The sequence below is a fragment of the Hibiscus syriacus genome, unplaced genomic scaffold (genome assembly GCF_006381635.1).
Source record: "Hibiscus syriacus cultivar Baekdansim isolate YM2019G1 unplaced genomic scaffold, ASM638163v2 tig00110160_pilon, whole genome shotgun sequence".
Lineage (NCBI taxonomy): Eukaryota > Viridiplantae > Streptophyta > Magnoliopsida > Malvales > Malvaceae > Hibiscus > Hibiscus syriacus.
Genome location: NW_024062608.1, coordinates 4,405,095 through 4,423,244, shown reverse-complemented (window position 1 = coordinate 4,423,244; position 18,150 = coordinate 4,405,095). Strand labels below are relative to the sequence as shown.

At 35.4% G+C, this 18,150-nt stretch overlaps 1 protein-coding gene across 1 annotated transcript; it reads left to right on the top strand.

The window, feature by feature from the left end:
- The first annotated feature begins 8,662 nt into the window (after positions 1 to 8,662).
- On the top strand, positions 8,663 to 10,539 carry LOC120216470 (N-alpha-acetyltransferase 50-like). Its single transcript, XM_039213889.1, has 3 exons — positions 8,663 to 8,816; positions 10,113 to 10,235; positions 10,478 to 10,539. The coding sequence occupies exons 1-3, from the start codon at positions 8,663 to 8,665 to the stop codon at positions 10,537 to 10,539; spliced, it is 339 nt and encodes a 112-aa protein (XP_039069820.1).
- The last annotated feature ends 7,611 nt before the right edge of the window (positions 10,540 to 18,150 follow it).

Below are 18,150 nucleotides of genomic sequence, written 5' to 3'. Positions count from 1 at the left end.
TGCTAGTGCAGTGCTAGGGCAACGAAAAAGTAAAATCTTTCATGCTATCTACTATACAAGCCGTGCTCTTAATGATGCACAAGTAAACTATACCACCACTGAAAAAAACTTTTAGTAGTAGTATTTGTATTTGATAAGTTTAGGCTATATCTCATAGGCACTAAGATGATTATGCATACAGATCATTCTGCCATTATATATTTGATCAATAAAAAAGATGCAAAGCCTAGACTAATCAGATGGTTATTATTACTACTACAAGAGTTCGATTTAGAGATCAATGATAGAAAAGGTACAGAAAATCAAGTAGCAGACCATTTGTCTAGATTAGATAACAAATCTGATTGTCAAGACATAATAGAAATTCAAGAGGATTTCCCTGATGAGAAAATATTGTTTGTCACGGTTGTGCCGTGGTATGCTGACATAGTTAATTTTCTTGTTAGTGGTATTGTTCCTTCTGATTTATCTAGCCAGGGCCGAAAAAGTTTCGACACGATGTGCGACACTATTACTGGATGAACCATTTCTATTCAAGCAATGTGGAGACCAAATTATCCGAAGATGTGTTCTAGAAGAAGAGCATAAAGAAATTCTACTTCATTATCACTCGTCACCGTATGGAGGACACTTTTATGGAATGAGAACAGCGACGAAAGTACTACAATCTGGATTATACTGGCCAACCTTTTTCATAGAAGCACATGAATTCTACAAGTCATGTGATAGATGCCAACGAACAGGAAACATATCTAAATGATATGAGATGCCATGGAAAAATATTCTGGAGGTTGAACTTTTTGACGTATGGGGAATAGACTTCATGGGACCTTTTTCCATATCTTTTGGAGATTTGTACATCCTTTTGGAAGTGGATTATGTATCTAAGTGGGTTGAAGCCATTGCAACACCAAAAAATGATTCCAAGACGGTACTCAAAGTTTTGCACAAGAATATATTTACACGTTTTGGAACACCACGAGCTATAATTAGTGATGAGGTACATATTTTGATAATAAATTAGTTGCCAAGGCATTGAAAAGATATTGAGTGCGACATAGGATCGCTATGGTGTACCCCCTCAGACTAATGGAGGAGCCGAAGTGTCTAACCAAGAAATCAAACAAATCCTAGAGAAGGTGGCCAACCCAAGTCGAAAGGACTGGTCGCCAAAGCTAGATGAAGCACTATGGGCTTATCGCACAGCATTCAAGACACTATTGGGAATGTCTCCGTTCAAACTTGTCTACGGTAAAGAATGCCATCTACCTGTGGAACTTGAACATAAAACCTACTGGGCCATCAAAAATTTAAACATGGACGCTCAGCTTGTTGGAGAAAGAAGACTCTTGGAACTGAGCGAGATGGATGAATTCAGAGCACGCGCATATGAAAATGCCCGCCTATACAAAGAGAAAACAAAGCGATGGCATGAGAGAAAGATATTGCCTAGGCAATTTTATTATAGACAACAAGTACTGCTCTACAATTCGCATCTCAAGTTATTCCCAGGCAAGCTAAAGTCATGATGGTCAGGACCGTTCATTGTACATCAAGTTCATAATAATGGAACAATAGAAATCAAGAACCGAGATGATAGTTCCATTTTCAAGGTGAACGAGCAGAGGCTAAAGGAATAAAAAGGAGCCCTAGTCATGCGAGACAAACCAATATCAACGACACATGATGTCCAAGAGCTTGCCTTACTTACTTGAACAAAATTTGTTGCCTAGGCAATGAAAATTTGAATTCTGTACATAAATAAATTAAGTTATTTTATACATACATTATCTGTTTTGTTTTATTTTCTTTCTTTATTTCGTGTTGGCGTACAGAGTACACGTGGCAACATGGGGAGATAGTTCACGTATGAAAGGAGAGGAAACCCTAGGGCAAGAAATTTGGGCGGCAAAATTAGAAGAGGGAAAGTATCTTTTCCCCCAACTTTACGTCCAATCAAATATCACACAATAAATGCCAAATATTTTCCCCTTGTGTTTTGATTGAATTACCCCAAAGAAACCACCCAATACTTTCCAGAAAAACCACCCTCAACTCCATCTTCCTTATCATGTTTCACACACACTCTCTCTACAGTAAGAAATTTTCTTTCAATAAAATTTCCCCATTGCCGTCGTTAAACCCACTGCACCAAACAAATATCATGGCTAGATCGAAGAAAAACCTAGCCCCAACACCAAGCTTTGAGCATTTCCAAACAACCGGAACCGAGGCATGCTTTAAAAATCTTCAAAAACGACAAGTGTATTTAGAAGACGGGTTCGTCTTTCCATCAGAGGACGAAGAGCCATTTGGACCGGAGGTCATGGACGTGATTCGGAAGCAAAATTGGGAGAATTTTGCTCGCCACCCCAAAGCCGTAGCACCAGTAATGGTCAGAGAGTTCTACGCCCATCTCGAAGACCCATCTAACCACACGGTGTATATCTGAGGGAAGCTCCTTCGATTTTCCCCTTCATTACTCAACAGATGCTTCAAGTTAAGGAATATGGAAGAGAAACATAAGAAATTTGTGGCTGAGGCAGACCAACAAACCTACCATGGAGTACTAAAAAATCTTTACTTTGGGTGGGCTAAGTTTGAAGGGAATGCGCCAACAACGAAGAGAGTCGATCGACGAGCCCTTAAACTGATCGTAAAGTTGTGGAACCATTTTATCAAGGGAAAACTCATGCCAACATCTCATAACACAACCGTGCTTGTGAAAACATTGATGCTTTTACACTTGATAATATACGAAGAAAGATTGAAGTTGGAGAACTCATCTTCGAGCAAATCCATGAGTGCACCAAAAGAAACAGGGCAGTCTCTTATTTCCTAACTTGATAACTACTCTGTGAAAGAAAAAAAAGGTCCCAGAGGAGGCCCTTTGAGGATTTCATCAAATCCAAGGAGGGTATCACCAAAAAGAAAGTACCATAACTGATGAGTTTCGATGACAACACCCCGCATGAAGGTTTAGAGTGAGGAGCAAAATCTATTGTCGCGGTCATAATGGCAGTAGTGGTCACATACACGTGAGAAATGCGTGAGAAGATTGAGCACCTTGAGAATCACATGGAGATCTTCTTTGAGTACGTCAAGGCACGAGACGCACAACTCAACGTCTTTTTCAAGGAGTTGCTTCCGATCACAATCGCTAATCTGCGGCCTTTTCCCACCATCATTCTGAAACACACTGTTGGGGGAAACACATTCCATGCCTCGACATCAAATGTTCCCCCAGAAGTATCCACAGACGTTCCACCCCTGGCCACCCAAGTCTCGCCTGTACCAGAGGAAGACCATGGTGACACAGACAAGTTCCTCTGCTCCTCCTCATTCTCAACCTTTGAAAGAACTCAAGAGATTCCACCCAACTTCTTCACCGATGAAGATTTCGATCCAGCCCCAACGCAACCCGAGCAAGCTCCAGTCCAGTCACCATTCCGTTATGTAACGCTAGTCTCAGAAATAGCACAAAGCCAAGCTCTAATTCCTGCATAATCCTCTCCTACCACAGACCAACTAACACTAGCACGAGATCCGAACAACAAGAGATGCATCAAGAGAACGACAGGCCGTGTCCTTCAACCATCACCCTTGAAGATATCAGTAGTAGACTCGAGATCCGAGAGTCCCCCTCTACCTAAATGACATCGAACGAGGGCGTCTAGTCTAGCCACACCACCACAGTAAGCTCACATTTAATTTTTTTTAGCATTTGCATATATATATTCATGTAGTTTAATTTCTCAAGTATTGAGGACAATGTATCCCTCAAGTTTGAGGTAGGTATTGTAACTTATTTTGTTAAAAAGAAATTAATAATATTTGGTTGAAAATTTTGGTTTTCATGACACAAGCATGCCACACCACCATATAATTTTCTTAACACTGCTTTGCCATGACAATTTTAATTTTCTTCTAGCTATTGTGCATTGCTTGAGGACAAACAATAGTTTAAGTTTGGGTGTGTGATAACTCCGTAAAAAGACTCAATTTCTTGTGTTTTCACTTAAGTTATTGCTCGTCTAAATAAAGTATGCACAACGTTTTAGTTTCATTTAGGTTATATTTGCTTGTGGTGGATAAGTTTTGCTTCGACAAGATTTATTTGGTTTAACTGATGCTGTTGAGGAGAAAGGGTTTGTGTATGTGCAGGAAATTTACGAAGGAAGAAAATTTCAGTCGCGACAACGTAATTTGTAAGGGCCAAAAGAATAGAGAGACTAAAAACGTAAGGAGCAGATTTATCTTGCCAGGGAAAGGTTTATCTAGAAAGTATGAAGTTGATATGACAAAATCACCTATGTCAGAAGCCATATGGATGACATCCTTCATGTGTAAGCAAGCCCTCAGAATTCTGATAGCCGTCAGCAGCCTTTCCTTTTTTAGTCTGGACAAAGTAATAATAGTTTTTTAAGGAATCTCCAATCATGTGAAACTCTAGGAGGTTCCCCTCTATAAATATCTAATCGTAGTTGCCAAAGAATAAGGCAAGGAAGTTAGAGAGCTTTACCGAGAGTGTGAACGAGCAACTGCAGAGCTTCTCCACCGTTTACCAACTGATCTTCCTTAGTATCCTCCATAGCTAGACTGTAGTAGAATGGTGATCAGGTCTCGAGAGAGGCTGATCACCAAGGCAGGCGCGGCGCTGATCAGAAGTGTCACAATAAAGCGCTCGATTTTGGGAGTCGTTCTTCCTTTGTTCTTAATTTCTTTACGTATTTGGTGTTGTATTAAACGATGATATTTGCATGACTTTTTGATAACACCATGTCTGTCTTACTTGGTGTTAATCTTTGTTTTGCCTAGACAATTATTTTCTGTTTAATGAATGATGAATTATGTTTTTGCTCATGACTATTTTGTTCATTGTTTGAATATTTTACCTTGACACCGTAAGAGCTTCGAGAGATTGTCTGGGGTCTTGGTGAAACATGTCTTGGCAATGTAAGAGCATCAAAAGATCGTCTTTTGTCTAGATAATAATTCTTTTAATTCTAGAGAATTAAGATAGATCTACGTGAACAATGGAATGAATCCGAGATGGTGATGTTCTAAATTGTCTACCTTAGAGATAAGGAGCGAGTTTTATTCAACTAAAAGGGATAGACGCTAGAGTAGGATAAACAACGACTATATTTCACGCCGAGAGGTATTGCTACAACAACAGTCTGACAAACCAAGGGTTATAGTTAACGCTGAGTGGTATTACCATAGAAACCATCTAAGAATACTTAGTAATCCTGTCGGCCAGCTTAAACATGTCATAATAATTCATTCTGGACTTAGAATAATTGTTGTCAATGCAAAAGATTATCATAAGTGCTCTACGATAAGTCCGAATATGCGAGGTTGTTTGAATTATATTTGAATCAATGATTGTCCTTGTTTTATTTTATTTTAATAGTTTACAGATTTATTTTGTCTCGACCAAACTTTTCTACAATTATACTTTAAAGTATTTTCTTGTTTTATTAATAATAGCTTTTTAGTTTGACAAGATAGTAAGAAGTAGCTTGTGACAACTAGTTCTGGTTATGGTGAAGTTTAAAAATGTTCAACCAATCCCTGAGGAGACGATACTCACTTGCCCTATATTACCTGATTCGATTGTGTATACTTGCACAAAATTGCTTGCCTTAGCAAATACATTTACAAGCTATCAAGCGTCGATTATATTGGTGGTTAGAAGAATAGTGTAGGTTATTGATGAGTTTGATTTTAAGATTTAGGTAGGATTAGGTTATCTACGGGTTCTATGGTGAGTTTTGCTTTTGATTTGATTTTATTTTATGCCATTTGAATATGTTGCAGAGGTGGATTCATTTCAAGGTTGCATTATGGGTGCTTATTATCAACTGTTTTTGTTTCGCGGTTTTAGAATTTATATAAAGATTTAGTGGGTTGTGAAAATATTAGGCTAAATGAGGGTATTTTCTTATATAGAATATGTGCTCTGTTGAGTTGATCTGAGTTTCACCTCGGTGTATCTTCCATAGTAGTTTCTCTCTATCCGGTTTGTAACGATTACTCTGTAGTGAGGCGTGTATTATTTAGGTCATTCTTAAGGTGGCATGGTGCTCTAAACTTGGTGGTAACTGTTGATAGATTTTTTCCACTGCTAGCCATGTATGTTTTAGTGATCAAGGGGTGGCTTGATAGAGCTGTTTGTTGTATAAGCCAAAGCTATTTGAGATTGTTAAAATTCACATATTTGTGTAGGAGGAGTTACCTAGTATTCAGATGATCGTGATGAAGGTCCTTGTTTTGAGTTCTCGTCATTTTAACAATGGTCTGAGATGGTCCAGAGTTAGTTAAATGAATGAGTGAATTATTCGTTTATTAGCCTAGAAGCTTCACTGAATGATGGATCATCAAGCCAATGATGGGTTGGGAAGGAGATCTTTTATTGCATAGTATTAAGGAACCTTCATTAGAAAAAATCATGGTTGTAAGTGTGATATGTTGAGATGTCATATATATCGACTAGTCACTTTTGTTTTTTTTGTGTGATAGTCCATTAAATCAGTTGTCCATTTGTTTTTGTTTCCTAGTTGTATTGTACACTTTTCCTCCATTTAGGTGTAGGGTGGTTTTTGTCGAGGCACACAACTTAGGTCTTGGGTTTACTTACACAAATCCTTAATAAACCATCTTTGCTGATAAAAAAAAGTAGGCAAGCTTTAGTGTAACTGTCATGTTCTTAGAAAAAAATATTACAACCATATAAATTCTTTCATTATTCTCTAGTGGTTGAAATTCAATGCCAGTTATTTACAATTATTACTAGTTCTATTGTATTCAGTATCACCTAAACAATCTAAATAATTGGATAAACATCGTCAAAAATATTTTTTAATCAAGAATCTATATCAATAATTTAACTTAATTTTGATTTTTATTCACTAATTTTAGAAAAAATTAAGCTTTGTCTCTCTTGGTTTAACAATCACTCGTCAATGGTAGAAAAACAAGTTGGAGAAAATGAAGGAGCTTGTTTCCTTTATCCTTCGACTCGGTAGAAGAAGGAATAAAGAGAAAATAAGGAGCTTGTTTCTCTTCGGCAAAATGATTTTATTGATGATTAAAATTACCTTAGGCCTAGAAGTGAGGCTCGTTAAAAACCTCCCTAAAAAGACTACTTATGACTAGGAGAGATACAAGCATCACCCATAACCAATAAACAAACCAGACTTCGGTTTAGCTCCGATTGAACCATACCTGTAGCTCATATAAGTTAACTTCATACGCATGACAACATACTTCTTCAACAAAAATTACAATCAGAACCAAAATACGACGAAACACTTAAAACATACAACAACTAAAGTGAAGAGATAAACCAGACCCCAAAAAATTACCAACAAATTGTTGGAAATATGGACTGCAAAATCACATCGTTAGCATTGACAGGAAAGATAAACAGTAATTTAAAAGAAACATATTCATAAACCGTGTCGTGGTAAAACCACTGCCTTAAAAACGAATTTGCCTCGAAGTGTGTAATGGCTGTAGTAGGCGGTCCGTCCCCCGAGGTTAGTACGATCACTCCAAATTTCGTACACCTGAAACCAGAGTGGACTGCTGGTGGTATTGCACTTCTGATCGAGAAACACACAGAGAACAACTTTAGAAAACACTTGGAGAGTGAATTCTGAATATCGAGAGTGAATTCTGAATATTGAGAGTGAATTCTGAATATTGAGAGTAAGTTGAGAAGCTGAATCCAGCTCTCTATTTATAGGCTAGATATAGGATTAAAATCGTCCATAAAAATATGATTAAAACCCTTCATTTTAACAACTAAAACGTCCATATGAACCTGACTAAAAAATAGTCCAGGTTCATTTCATCATTAATCAGCTGTTATAACTCCTGAAATTAAATCATGTAACTCCTGATATTAACAGCTTGTCCCCTTTATAAAAAGATGGAAATCAGTCCAAATACATCTTAACCTTTTGATTTAATTTAGGATTTTTTTTTAATTCCAGACAACTCATAAATCAACTGTTATCATTTGAATTTAAACAGTCCTCAACAGCCTATAAATATTAAGTGAAATCTTTCACATTTCTATAAGATTTTTTTCTAAAAAGATAGTATCCGCCCGGACGTGTCGATGACACCACTACAAGAAAATATACCTTTAATGACACACGAACGATGACACATGCTAATTTATGACTTGTAAAAAATGTGTGTCATAAGAAATGTCAAGTTTCTTAAAATCTGAACAATTTATGACTTACAATAATGTGTGTCATATTTAATAGTCATAATAAAATAAATTAGCAAACACACGGAGTACACTTTTCATTGTGTGTCATCTCTAAAAGTCATCTTTTAATTTCCCCATAATTTTCATCACGTACGCATGCTTTCCCTCTCAATTTCAAGTCAAAGCAGAGAAATTTCATGGTATAATGGTAGCCATCAAAATCAACGGAAATCAGTGGGAAAAGAAAACTCCCCCAATTTTTTACCCTCTTTAAAAAGGTCCAAATCTCTCAACTGTTGCTGTAAAATTTCAAAGCCTACCTTTCCTCTGTCTTCACACACAACAAATCTATCTATGTCCGTACAATCCCCTCACCACGCCATTGTTATATCCCCTCCCCAAATCTTTTTTTTTCTTGGAGAGTTAATAATAATGGCGGTTGGTCTAGAAGTAGCAATATCACTCGATGGTGTTAGGGACAAGAACGTGATGCTGTTAAAGAAGATCAACACTGCTATATTCTCCGTTCGTTACAACGAAAAGTACTACGCCGATGCTCTGGCTTTCAAAGAATTCACAAAGCTTGGTGTGCCTCCTTTCCTCCCCCAATCTTTTTCGGGTTTTCGTTATTTTCTTTTGAAAGCATGTTATTCTCCTGTTGTTGTGTTCGATTCTTGTTTGGGTTTTTTTCTTCGCAATTGTTTCTTTTTGAATCTTGGGGTTTTCTTTGTCGTTCTTCTGAATATTTCATCTTAATGGAAATTTTGTCAGCGTTTTTTAGTAAATTAAGGAATTTAAGCTGCTGGTCTTGATTTATGCCTTCATTTCTCTTGTTTTTTGTTCTTTGCATTGGTTAATTGTTGGTATTTTGTGGTTTGATTTACATCGACTTTTGATGATATACTACAAGTGGCCTTTGATACAAATAAGGTATTGTAAGTTGTCAGTTCATTGTGCTCTCATTTGATCTTTGACAAAAGTAATTTATTTGTTGGATTAAATAGTTCCACTTTAGATTACATTGTTCTATTGTGTTCGGAGGCATTTAATAACTAACATATTTAATTATTTTTCAATTGTTAATTTTTTGGGGGTTTATTGAAACCAAGAAATGGCTAGATATTGTTCAGTTTATGCCTCAAAAACATTCTTCAGTTCTGTTGTTGTGCTTGTGTTGCCTTGCACTCATATGCTACTAATTGTATTTGGTGCACTTGTTGATTCTGCCATGATCTTCTGCATATTATGAAACGTTAATTGATCCATCCTTATCCTGCATTTCTTTTGAACTTTTAAGCTATAGGTAGTAGCTATAAATAGTTTTTTTTTCTGGAGAATTTTCAAGTCATAAAATCCCTAGCTAAAGATTTCCCAATTCTGAAATTTGCTACCCTACATTGGAGGGTGCTTATTGAGCATTGATGGTCTATAACACTGAAACTGTAGGAATTTCAAAACCTATTAGTTTTTGGAGAGATTTATCCTATAACTTTATTCTTCCTTGGTAATTGCATATTTGTTTTTTCTCCTTAATCCTTAGGTCATGCTCAAAGAAATAGACTCGATTGAAGTTTTGAGTGACTAGCCTCATCTAATTCTACGATCTTAGCAATGTGCAAAGCATGTTTGAGATGTCTTTTTTCACAATGCCTTCAGTATTTGACATCAATTACTAGTATGGTGCATTTATGGTTAGAAATAATAAATGTTATTGTTTTTAATTTGATGGATTGAAACAAATTGTGGATGGTTACACATGCACACATTCATATATCATATTAGACGAGTTGGAGCCTGATAAGAGATTAAGTTGGAAAGTGACCTGTATAATTCAAAAGTTAGCATGTTATTCTAACAATCACATGTTTGCTTCCTAACTCAACATATTACAGTGACATCTGTGTTGGATCAATTGCTTATCGGGTGAAAAAGAAGGAATGGGGGGCCATATGTGTGTACATAATGACATTGGGTGTTTTAGCACCATATCGTGGGTTAGGAATTGGTGAGTTGATACATATGGACCTTTAAATTGTTCTAAACATATGAGCATTCTTATTTCTACTCGGGATGCTTAAGTATCATGAAATCATAATCAATTTGATGCTTAGCTAATTGCCTCAAACATGCTTTTGTTGAAATTACGTTGCCATTGATTCTTAGTAAGAGCCATAGTTTGTTAAAAACCATGTATCATTGGTTTTTTCGTTTGTCTGAAATTTTTGCTTAAATCTTGAATTTATGCAGGTACTAAGCTATTGAACCATGTTCTTGAGCTTTGTTTGAAGCAACACATATTGGAGATCTAATTGTCAGCCTATATAATCCCGGGTTTGTTTTTTCATTTGATTATCAATATATTTTAGTAACTTAATTTGGTTTTTTGGTTTTTATAGAAGACATTGGGTGTTGGCGGTGATAGATATGAAAACAACAAATTGTTATTATCTTGATTCCTTAGGGCCCACCAATATCCATCAACAGTTGAAGCAAATTATTGATGCGTAAGTAACATAAATTATCGAAACATTATAGTATATTCTTTGATATATTTTATCAATTTTTATAGGGCAATGATATTGTACACTGCTCAAAGTGGATCTAACAAAAGGGTTAGCCTCAATTGGATCAATGTTTTGGTGAGGACTTCGATCGATCATTTAAATTGCAGCTTTCATTTTGACTAATCATTTATTGTAAACTGTTTGTAGTGTCCCCGTCAGTTGAGAGGTACCGAGTGTAGATATTATGTTTGTAAGTTCATGAAAGAGATAGTCGAGAACGGACTTGAAGTGTTGGTCAATAAGAATGTAAGCAAACTTTTCTGATACACATCTATCATATCATACATACACATTAGTCATACAAATATCATATGGACTTGAAGTAGGATGTCATTCTGAACAAATTAATGCAAGTACTTGTTAGCAAGACTAAAAATTGTGAATTCGTGCCGTGATAATGTATACAATTTATATGGGAAGTTTTACTAATTAAATGTGTAAAATTTATTTTTACATATGCTTCAAAGAATGCATATGTAAAACTGGTCATTTTAGTACTCTTTGATAGTTATATACTTCACTTTAAATAAGATAAATTATATACTTATTTCATATTTTTTACTTAGGTTGGCGATGGGAAGGAAGAATACATGGATGATGACATTGATGATATTCGCAAAGAATGGGTATCTTATATGGCAAACTTTATTATGCCGTGATATTTTGTATCGACATATGATTACAATATTTTTGATAACTTAATGTTAATATATTGTATGCAAATGGATTGCTTATATATAATATGATATATATATTTAGTATTATGAGGCATTAAATGTGATTTAGTTTGATTATTTGTCAATCTACAATATATATATATATAAAATTTACGACATACAATCACGACACACGAATGTGTTTCATCTTTTTTAATGACTTGTGCTTCAATGACACGCAATGTAAGTCGTAAATGTAAGTCATAAATGCGTGTCATAAATTTATGACACACAAATGTATGTCATCTTCATTTATGACGGGGGCTTCAATGACGTGCAATGCGTGTCATCTGCACCCATAGATGACGTGCATTGCACGTCATTAAAGGGGTTTTTTCTAGTAGTGCACGTAATACCACAACCACGACCACAACCACAACTTGAGACGAACGGCGGCGGCGGCGATGCGCAAGAGTTCCCCTTGTTCTATTTCACTCAACAAGGAAGTGGAGAATCCAAACCTTAAATACCCATTCCCAATAGTATTTCCAATACTATGTGGGATTGAGCATTACCAACACAAACTTTAAAAAACAACCTTCTAAGCATTCCTTCGATCTTCAAGTGTGTGGATAAACCATTTCCTCTTCGATCAATGTAGCTAAAATGGATGATCCCAAACGTGCTCCTCACCTTGTCTATTTCGAGAAACAATGGTCAAAATTCCCACCGTCGGTGAAGAGGAGCGTCCATCCAATCCAACACTATTTTTTATTCGACTTACACCATGAACTCCCCTGATCCCAACCCTTTTTCTTCAGAAAGTACTTCCAAAGAAATTTAATGGCTGTGATGACAATAAACACCGCCCTTAAATTATCCGTTGAACCTGAAAACATTGCACGAAGCATCCCATTTACCGTACAAAGAACACCTCCGCATCCAGTTAAGCTTTCTTTCACTACACCAGTCACTTTAAATTTTGCCAGCCCTACCTTAGGAGATCCCTTCTCTATTTCATTGACCCATCGAGGATACCCCATTACAAAACCAACTTTCGGACAGCTCCACTAGCCTCCCATGTTGACTATCAAGTATCATTCGATGCTTTTATCCACGTTAGTGATCGCAACTTTGTGTTGAAAATTAAGTCCTCCACCTTGCACGACTTTTCTTTGAAAACCAACTCATTCCGAGCAATTCAAATACACCACAGTGAAACAATAATAAATCATGTACTCCTAATTTTTCTTGAAAAACCTGATCCAAAGTAGAGATAAAACTACAGGCAGCAAACAAGTGGTAAGCACTTTCTAAGTCATCCTCACACCATATGCAAATATACTATCCTAACTCAACATCGATCCCTCGAGATTTTAAAAAAACTTTGTAGGAATTCTATTCAGCTTTAGCACCCAGAAGAAGCTCTTAAGCTTCGGAGGAACCTTTAAGCTCCACACGCGCCGGTCAAAATTGAAAACCGGATCCTCCATTTCATCTTTCACTAATAAATCAGGCATTAACAATGTTTTATTAATTTCATTGTAGAGTTTGATCCGATAGCTCTTCAATTAATCAAACAAGAAATCGAATGACTTTAGAGTTTGTTTATGAAGTTCATGCAACTCATAAGCTATAATCTGTGTGCCCCTTAGGTCGAACTTTTAAAAGATCTTTTGGCTCCAAAATGGTACTAGAAGTAACACTAAACAATGCATATTTTATTATCAAATTCAAAATGCATTTAGAACTGAGTTTTTAATCCAACCGGAAAAACTGAATAATTCAGCAGTTAGTGAGAAAGCTCGTTTATAAAAGAAAAAGACAAATTTACCTTCACACTTGTTACTGTAATGTTAATTTTTCTTTAGTATGCTTGTGCCTTTTTATTCCTCCTTTTTACCTTTATTTTAATTTAATTATTTAAAAATTTATTTATTGGCTTTATTTAAAAAATAAAACTAACATTAGTGCTTTTAATTGAAATATTAAAAACTGGTAGTGAGTTTTAACATTAATTAAGTTGATTTATTTTAAATTTATAATAATATCATGTTTGAAATGGACATTTTTTCTTCTCAAATACTTTTTAACAGTAATACCATACACTAAAATTTTAGACCCACTTCTCGGAATCAACTGTAAAAGAAATACCTATAAGAAGATATATATGAATAAAAGTATAAGTATGTAAAATATTGATAAATTTCTGTCTTTTGAGTATTAAAGGATAAAGAAGAATTTTGTTAATTTTAAACTTAAAAGATAAATGAAGGAAAATAATTTAGGATTGATTGAGGGAATGGACTTTAAGTCTATTGGTTGAGAAATTTATTAGAATACCCAACTTAATTTTCTAAATTTCTTATGATCAAATAAAATTATTAAAATATTTATAACATACATCTTTACATATATGGAGAACAATGTACATATTTAAGATTGAGCTTTACTCTTAATAAATTCATATATCAGGTTTTATAGCTCTAATTTTGATAGTTTATATTGATATTGACTTGATGATATTATCTAATTGTTAAAAATTAAACACCGTCTATGGAAGATGTTGGTGAGTTGGAAAAAATGTGAATTCTACAGATTGGGAGACTTGGAACAAAATATGAATTCTTCTTTTTTAACTCTCATTCCGAAAGTGAAACGCCCGAGAAGTTTCAGATTACAGACCAATTAGTTTGGTGAGCTACCTGTATAAGATAATAATGAAGGTTTTATCTAGAAAAGTTAGAGGAGTTATGGAAAAATTAATCAGTGAAACACAATGTGTCTTGTTATTAGGAAGACATATTTTTGATGAGATTCTCGTGGCAAATGAAGTAATTTACTCCTTTGAATAAAGAAAGACAAGGGAAAGGCAGAGTTTAAAGCTAGATTTTTCAAAGGCGTATGATTGTGTTTGTTGAGAGTTTCTAGATATGTTGTAGTAAAAATAGGATTTGGAAGTGGCAACACTAGATATAGGAATGCATATAGATAGTAAAAGTCTCAGTTTTTCTAAATGGGTCCCCAACTAAGGAGTTCAAGATGTGGAAAGGGTTAAAGGATGATGATCCACTTTCCCCGTTGCTCTTCATTATGGTTACAAAGACGCTTAATTTATTACTGGAAAAAGCATAAGTTAAATGGCTCATAGAATGAATCCAAAATGTGGCGCCCAACTCATTTATATCTCACTTACATTACGTTAGTAATGCTCAATCTCACATAGAGTGGGAAATACATTGGGATTGAGTATTTAAGGCTTTCATTCTCCACTCCCTTGTTGAGTGATAGAGAACAAGGGGCTTCTCACGTATTATCGCTGTCGCCGTTCGTCTGTCTCATCTCGGCTCGTGCTCGTGGTCGAGGCTAATATGGTCTATTCGAATTTCATATTTTTAAAGAGTAACAACTGATTAATTAGTTATATTGATTTCTAAAATTTAAAACAGTTTTATGAAATTAATCCGTAAACGGTAGAACGTACCTGGCCTATTTTACGTCTCTATTCAAGATAAAGTAATTGTAGTAGTTACAAATGTCTGAGAATTATACAATGTATCTCGACGTTTTGAGGGCTAGATTCATCTGTTTAATTTAGTAGTTTCATGTAATAAAAGATAACAGTTACAAAATATTAATTTCAGAAAATAAAATCAGACTTTAATCTGATTTTTGTTGGACGAATTTACCCCTACATAAAGCCTATAAATAAAGAAGTATTATTAGCTTCTCAACTCACCAATTCACTTTCAACTTTCACATCTCTCAACTCTCTCAAAGCTTTCTAAGCTTCAGACTCTTTCCAGCGAGGAGCAGTACCACCAACAATCCATTCTGTTCCTGGGTATACGATATTTAGAGCGACCATGTTAACATTGGGAGACGATCTGCCTATTAGAGCTATTACACATATCGGGGTGAATTCGTTTATAAGGTAGTGGTTTTACCACAACACGATTTCAAATGATTGAATTATTTATTTTCCAGTGCTAATAGTGTGATTTTGCAGTCAATATTTCCAACAATTTAGAAATGAATTCATATACTGCAAAAATGACATCACCTTTGAGCAAGCTGATTCCTAACCTTTCCAAGATCGACACACTCTATGGAAAGCATAATAGAGGTGGCCCCAGTGGATACTGATATTTTTCGAGCAGCTTGACATGGATTACATGTTGCTCAAGCCACCACCTATCATGCCGTCTACCACCTCGCCTACCACCCCAATTGGCAGAGACAATAATGATGTGGTTCTGATAGATGTTGCCTTAGTCGTTACTGCTGTGGCTGCCGCTACCACCAAGAAATACGAGAAGAAAAATAAGACGATATGAAGACACATTCTCAACCATATGTCTAACAAATTATTTTACATGTTTCTTAAGAAAAGAAGTGTCAAGGTGATCTGGGATACTCTGGAGAAGAAGTATAATGCTGACGATGCAGGCATAAAGAAATACGTTGTCAGAGAATGACTCAAATTCTAGATGACGAATGATAAACCCATAATAGATCAAGTACATGACTACAAGAATCTGGTCACCGGCATCATTGTCGAAGTAATGAAAATCTGTGAAGTACTCCAAGCCAATGTCCTCATCGAAAAGGTGCCCAAGTCCTGGTCCAACTACCGTAACTCTCTCAAGCATAAGAAGATAGGTATTTCACTTGAGGAACTGGTGGGACACATGAAAATCGAGGAGACCAATCGTCTAAAGGACAAGGTTGCAAGTTCCTTTAGTAATATGTCTTTTAAGTCTAACTTGGTTGAAACTGGTGGTGTCTCAGGGTCTAAGCTCAAAAAGACCATGAAATGAGGGAATCCAAAAAAATGATAAAATCTCATAAGGGCACCAATTTCAAGAAATTGAGAAAGACCAAAGTTGATGGAAAGACGTTCAAGTGCTATGTTTATGGTCTAGCCGGTCACAAATCCTATCAATACCAACATCGCTCAGAGCGCCTGAATAACAACAAGCCACAAATACATGTTATAGATAACAATGATGACATAATTGTTGTGGTGGTTTCCAAAATCAACCTGGTGGAGAACAGTTCTGAGTGGGTGGTAGATATTGGCACTTCTAAGCACTTTTGCGCAAGGAAGGATTTTTTTTACCGAGTTCGAGGATGGGAATGAAGGTGAACGTGTGTCCATGGGGAACTCTAGTAGTTTTGAAGTGTTGGGAAAAGACAAGGTTTTACTCAAGCTAACTTTCGGTAAAACTTTAGCCTAAAATAATGTTTTGTATGTACATGCCTTTCGTAAAAATTTAATAAGTGGCATACTTCTAAATAGGGAAAGCATTTAGTTAGTTTTTAAGGCATATAAACTTGTACTTTCTTGAAACGGTGATTATGTAGGGAAATGTTTTTTAAATGGGGGTTTATTTGTCATAGAAACTCAACTTAATGAAAATAAAACTACCACTTTTACTTACAACGTTGAATCTGTTGATATGTGGCATGCTAGATTAGGACACATTAACATTTATGCTTTAAAAAATTGATGAAAATAAATGTTCTACCTAAACTAGAGATAACTAGCTTTAACAAATATGAAATTTGTGTAGAAGCCAAGCATGTTAAACCTCACTTTAAGAAAGTTTCTAAAAGAAAGACTAAATTGTTACAACTCATTCATACTGATCTAGTAGACTTTAGAAACATTGAAAGTAAATAAGAAAAACACTACTATATAACTTTTGTAGATGATTACTCGAGATACACAAAAGTTCATCTCCTTAGAACTAAAGATGAAACTGAAAACTTCGTTCTTATTTATAAGGAAGAAGTTGAGAATCAATTAGATATGAGAATCAAACTACTTAGATCTGATAGAGGTGGCGAATACATATCAAATTTCATAAAAGAGGTGTGTGAGAGTAAATACATAATTCATGAAACTTAAGCCCATTATTTTTCTCAACAAAACGGTATAGCTGAAAGAAAAAATATAACTTTAAGAAAGATGACGAACTCATTGTTGATAAGTTCTGGGTTATCTAATAACATGTGAGGGGATGTTATTCTATTAGTAAATCATATCTTGAACCGAGTACCTCATAAGAAATTAGATTATACTCCATATGAGTTGTGGAAAGGATGTGCTCCAAATCTATAATACCTGAAAGTGTGGGGGTGTCTGGCTAATGTTAGGTTGCCAGATTTTAAGAAGTCTACCATCAGATCTAAAATTGTTGATGCGGTGTTCATAGGGTATGTTACAAACAGCGCCACATACAGATTCATGCTTCTAGTGTGCCTGCTAGGCCTTTTGAGGAAATTGTTTTCAAGCCTAGAAGAAGTAAGAAACAAAAAGTTGAAACCTCTTTTGGACCAGATTTCATAACTTCATTTATTTCTAAAATAAATGGTTTATACTCTCTTTTTGATCATATAGCTCAAATATTTCTGTTATATGAGGATCTTAAAACTTATTAGGAAGCTATACAATCTATCGATGCTAGTTTTTGAAAAGTGCTATCAATAATGAAATGGAATCGGTAATGTCTAATCATACTTGGGATTTGGTTGACTTACCTAGAGGATTCAAGCCAATCAACAACAAATAGATCTGCTAGAAGAAACTCAGGCTAGATGGTTCGATCCAATAGTATAAGGCAAGACTAGTTGGGGTTCACACAAAAATTTGGTTTAGACTTCTTCGAAACTTACTCTCCAGTTACGAAAATCT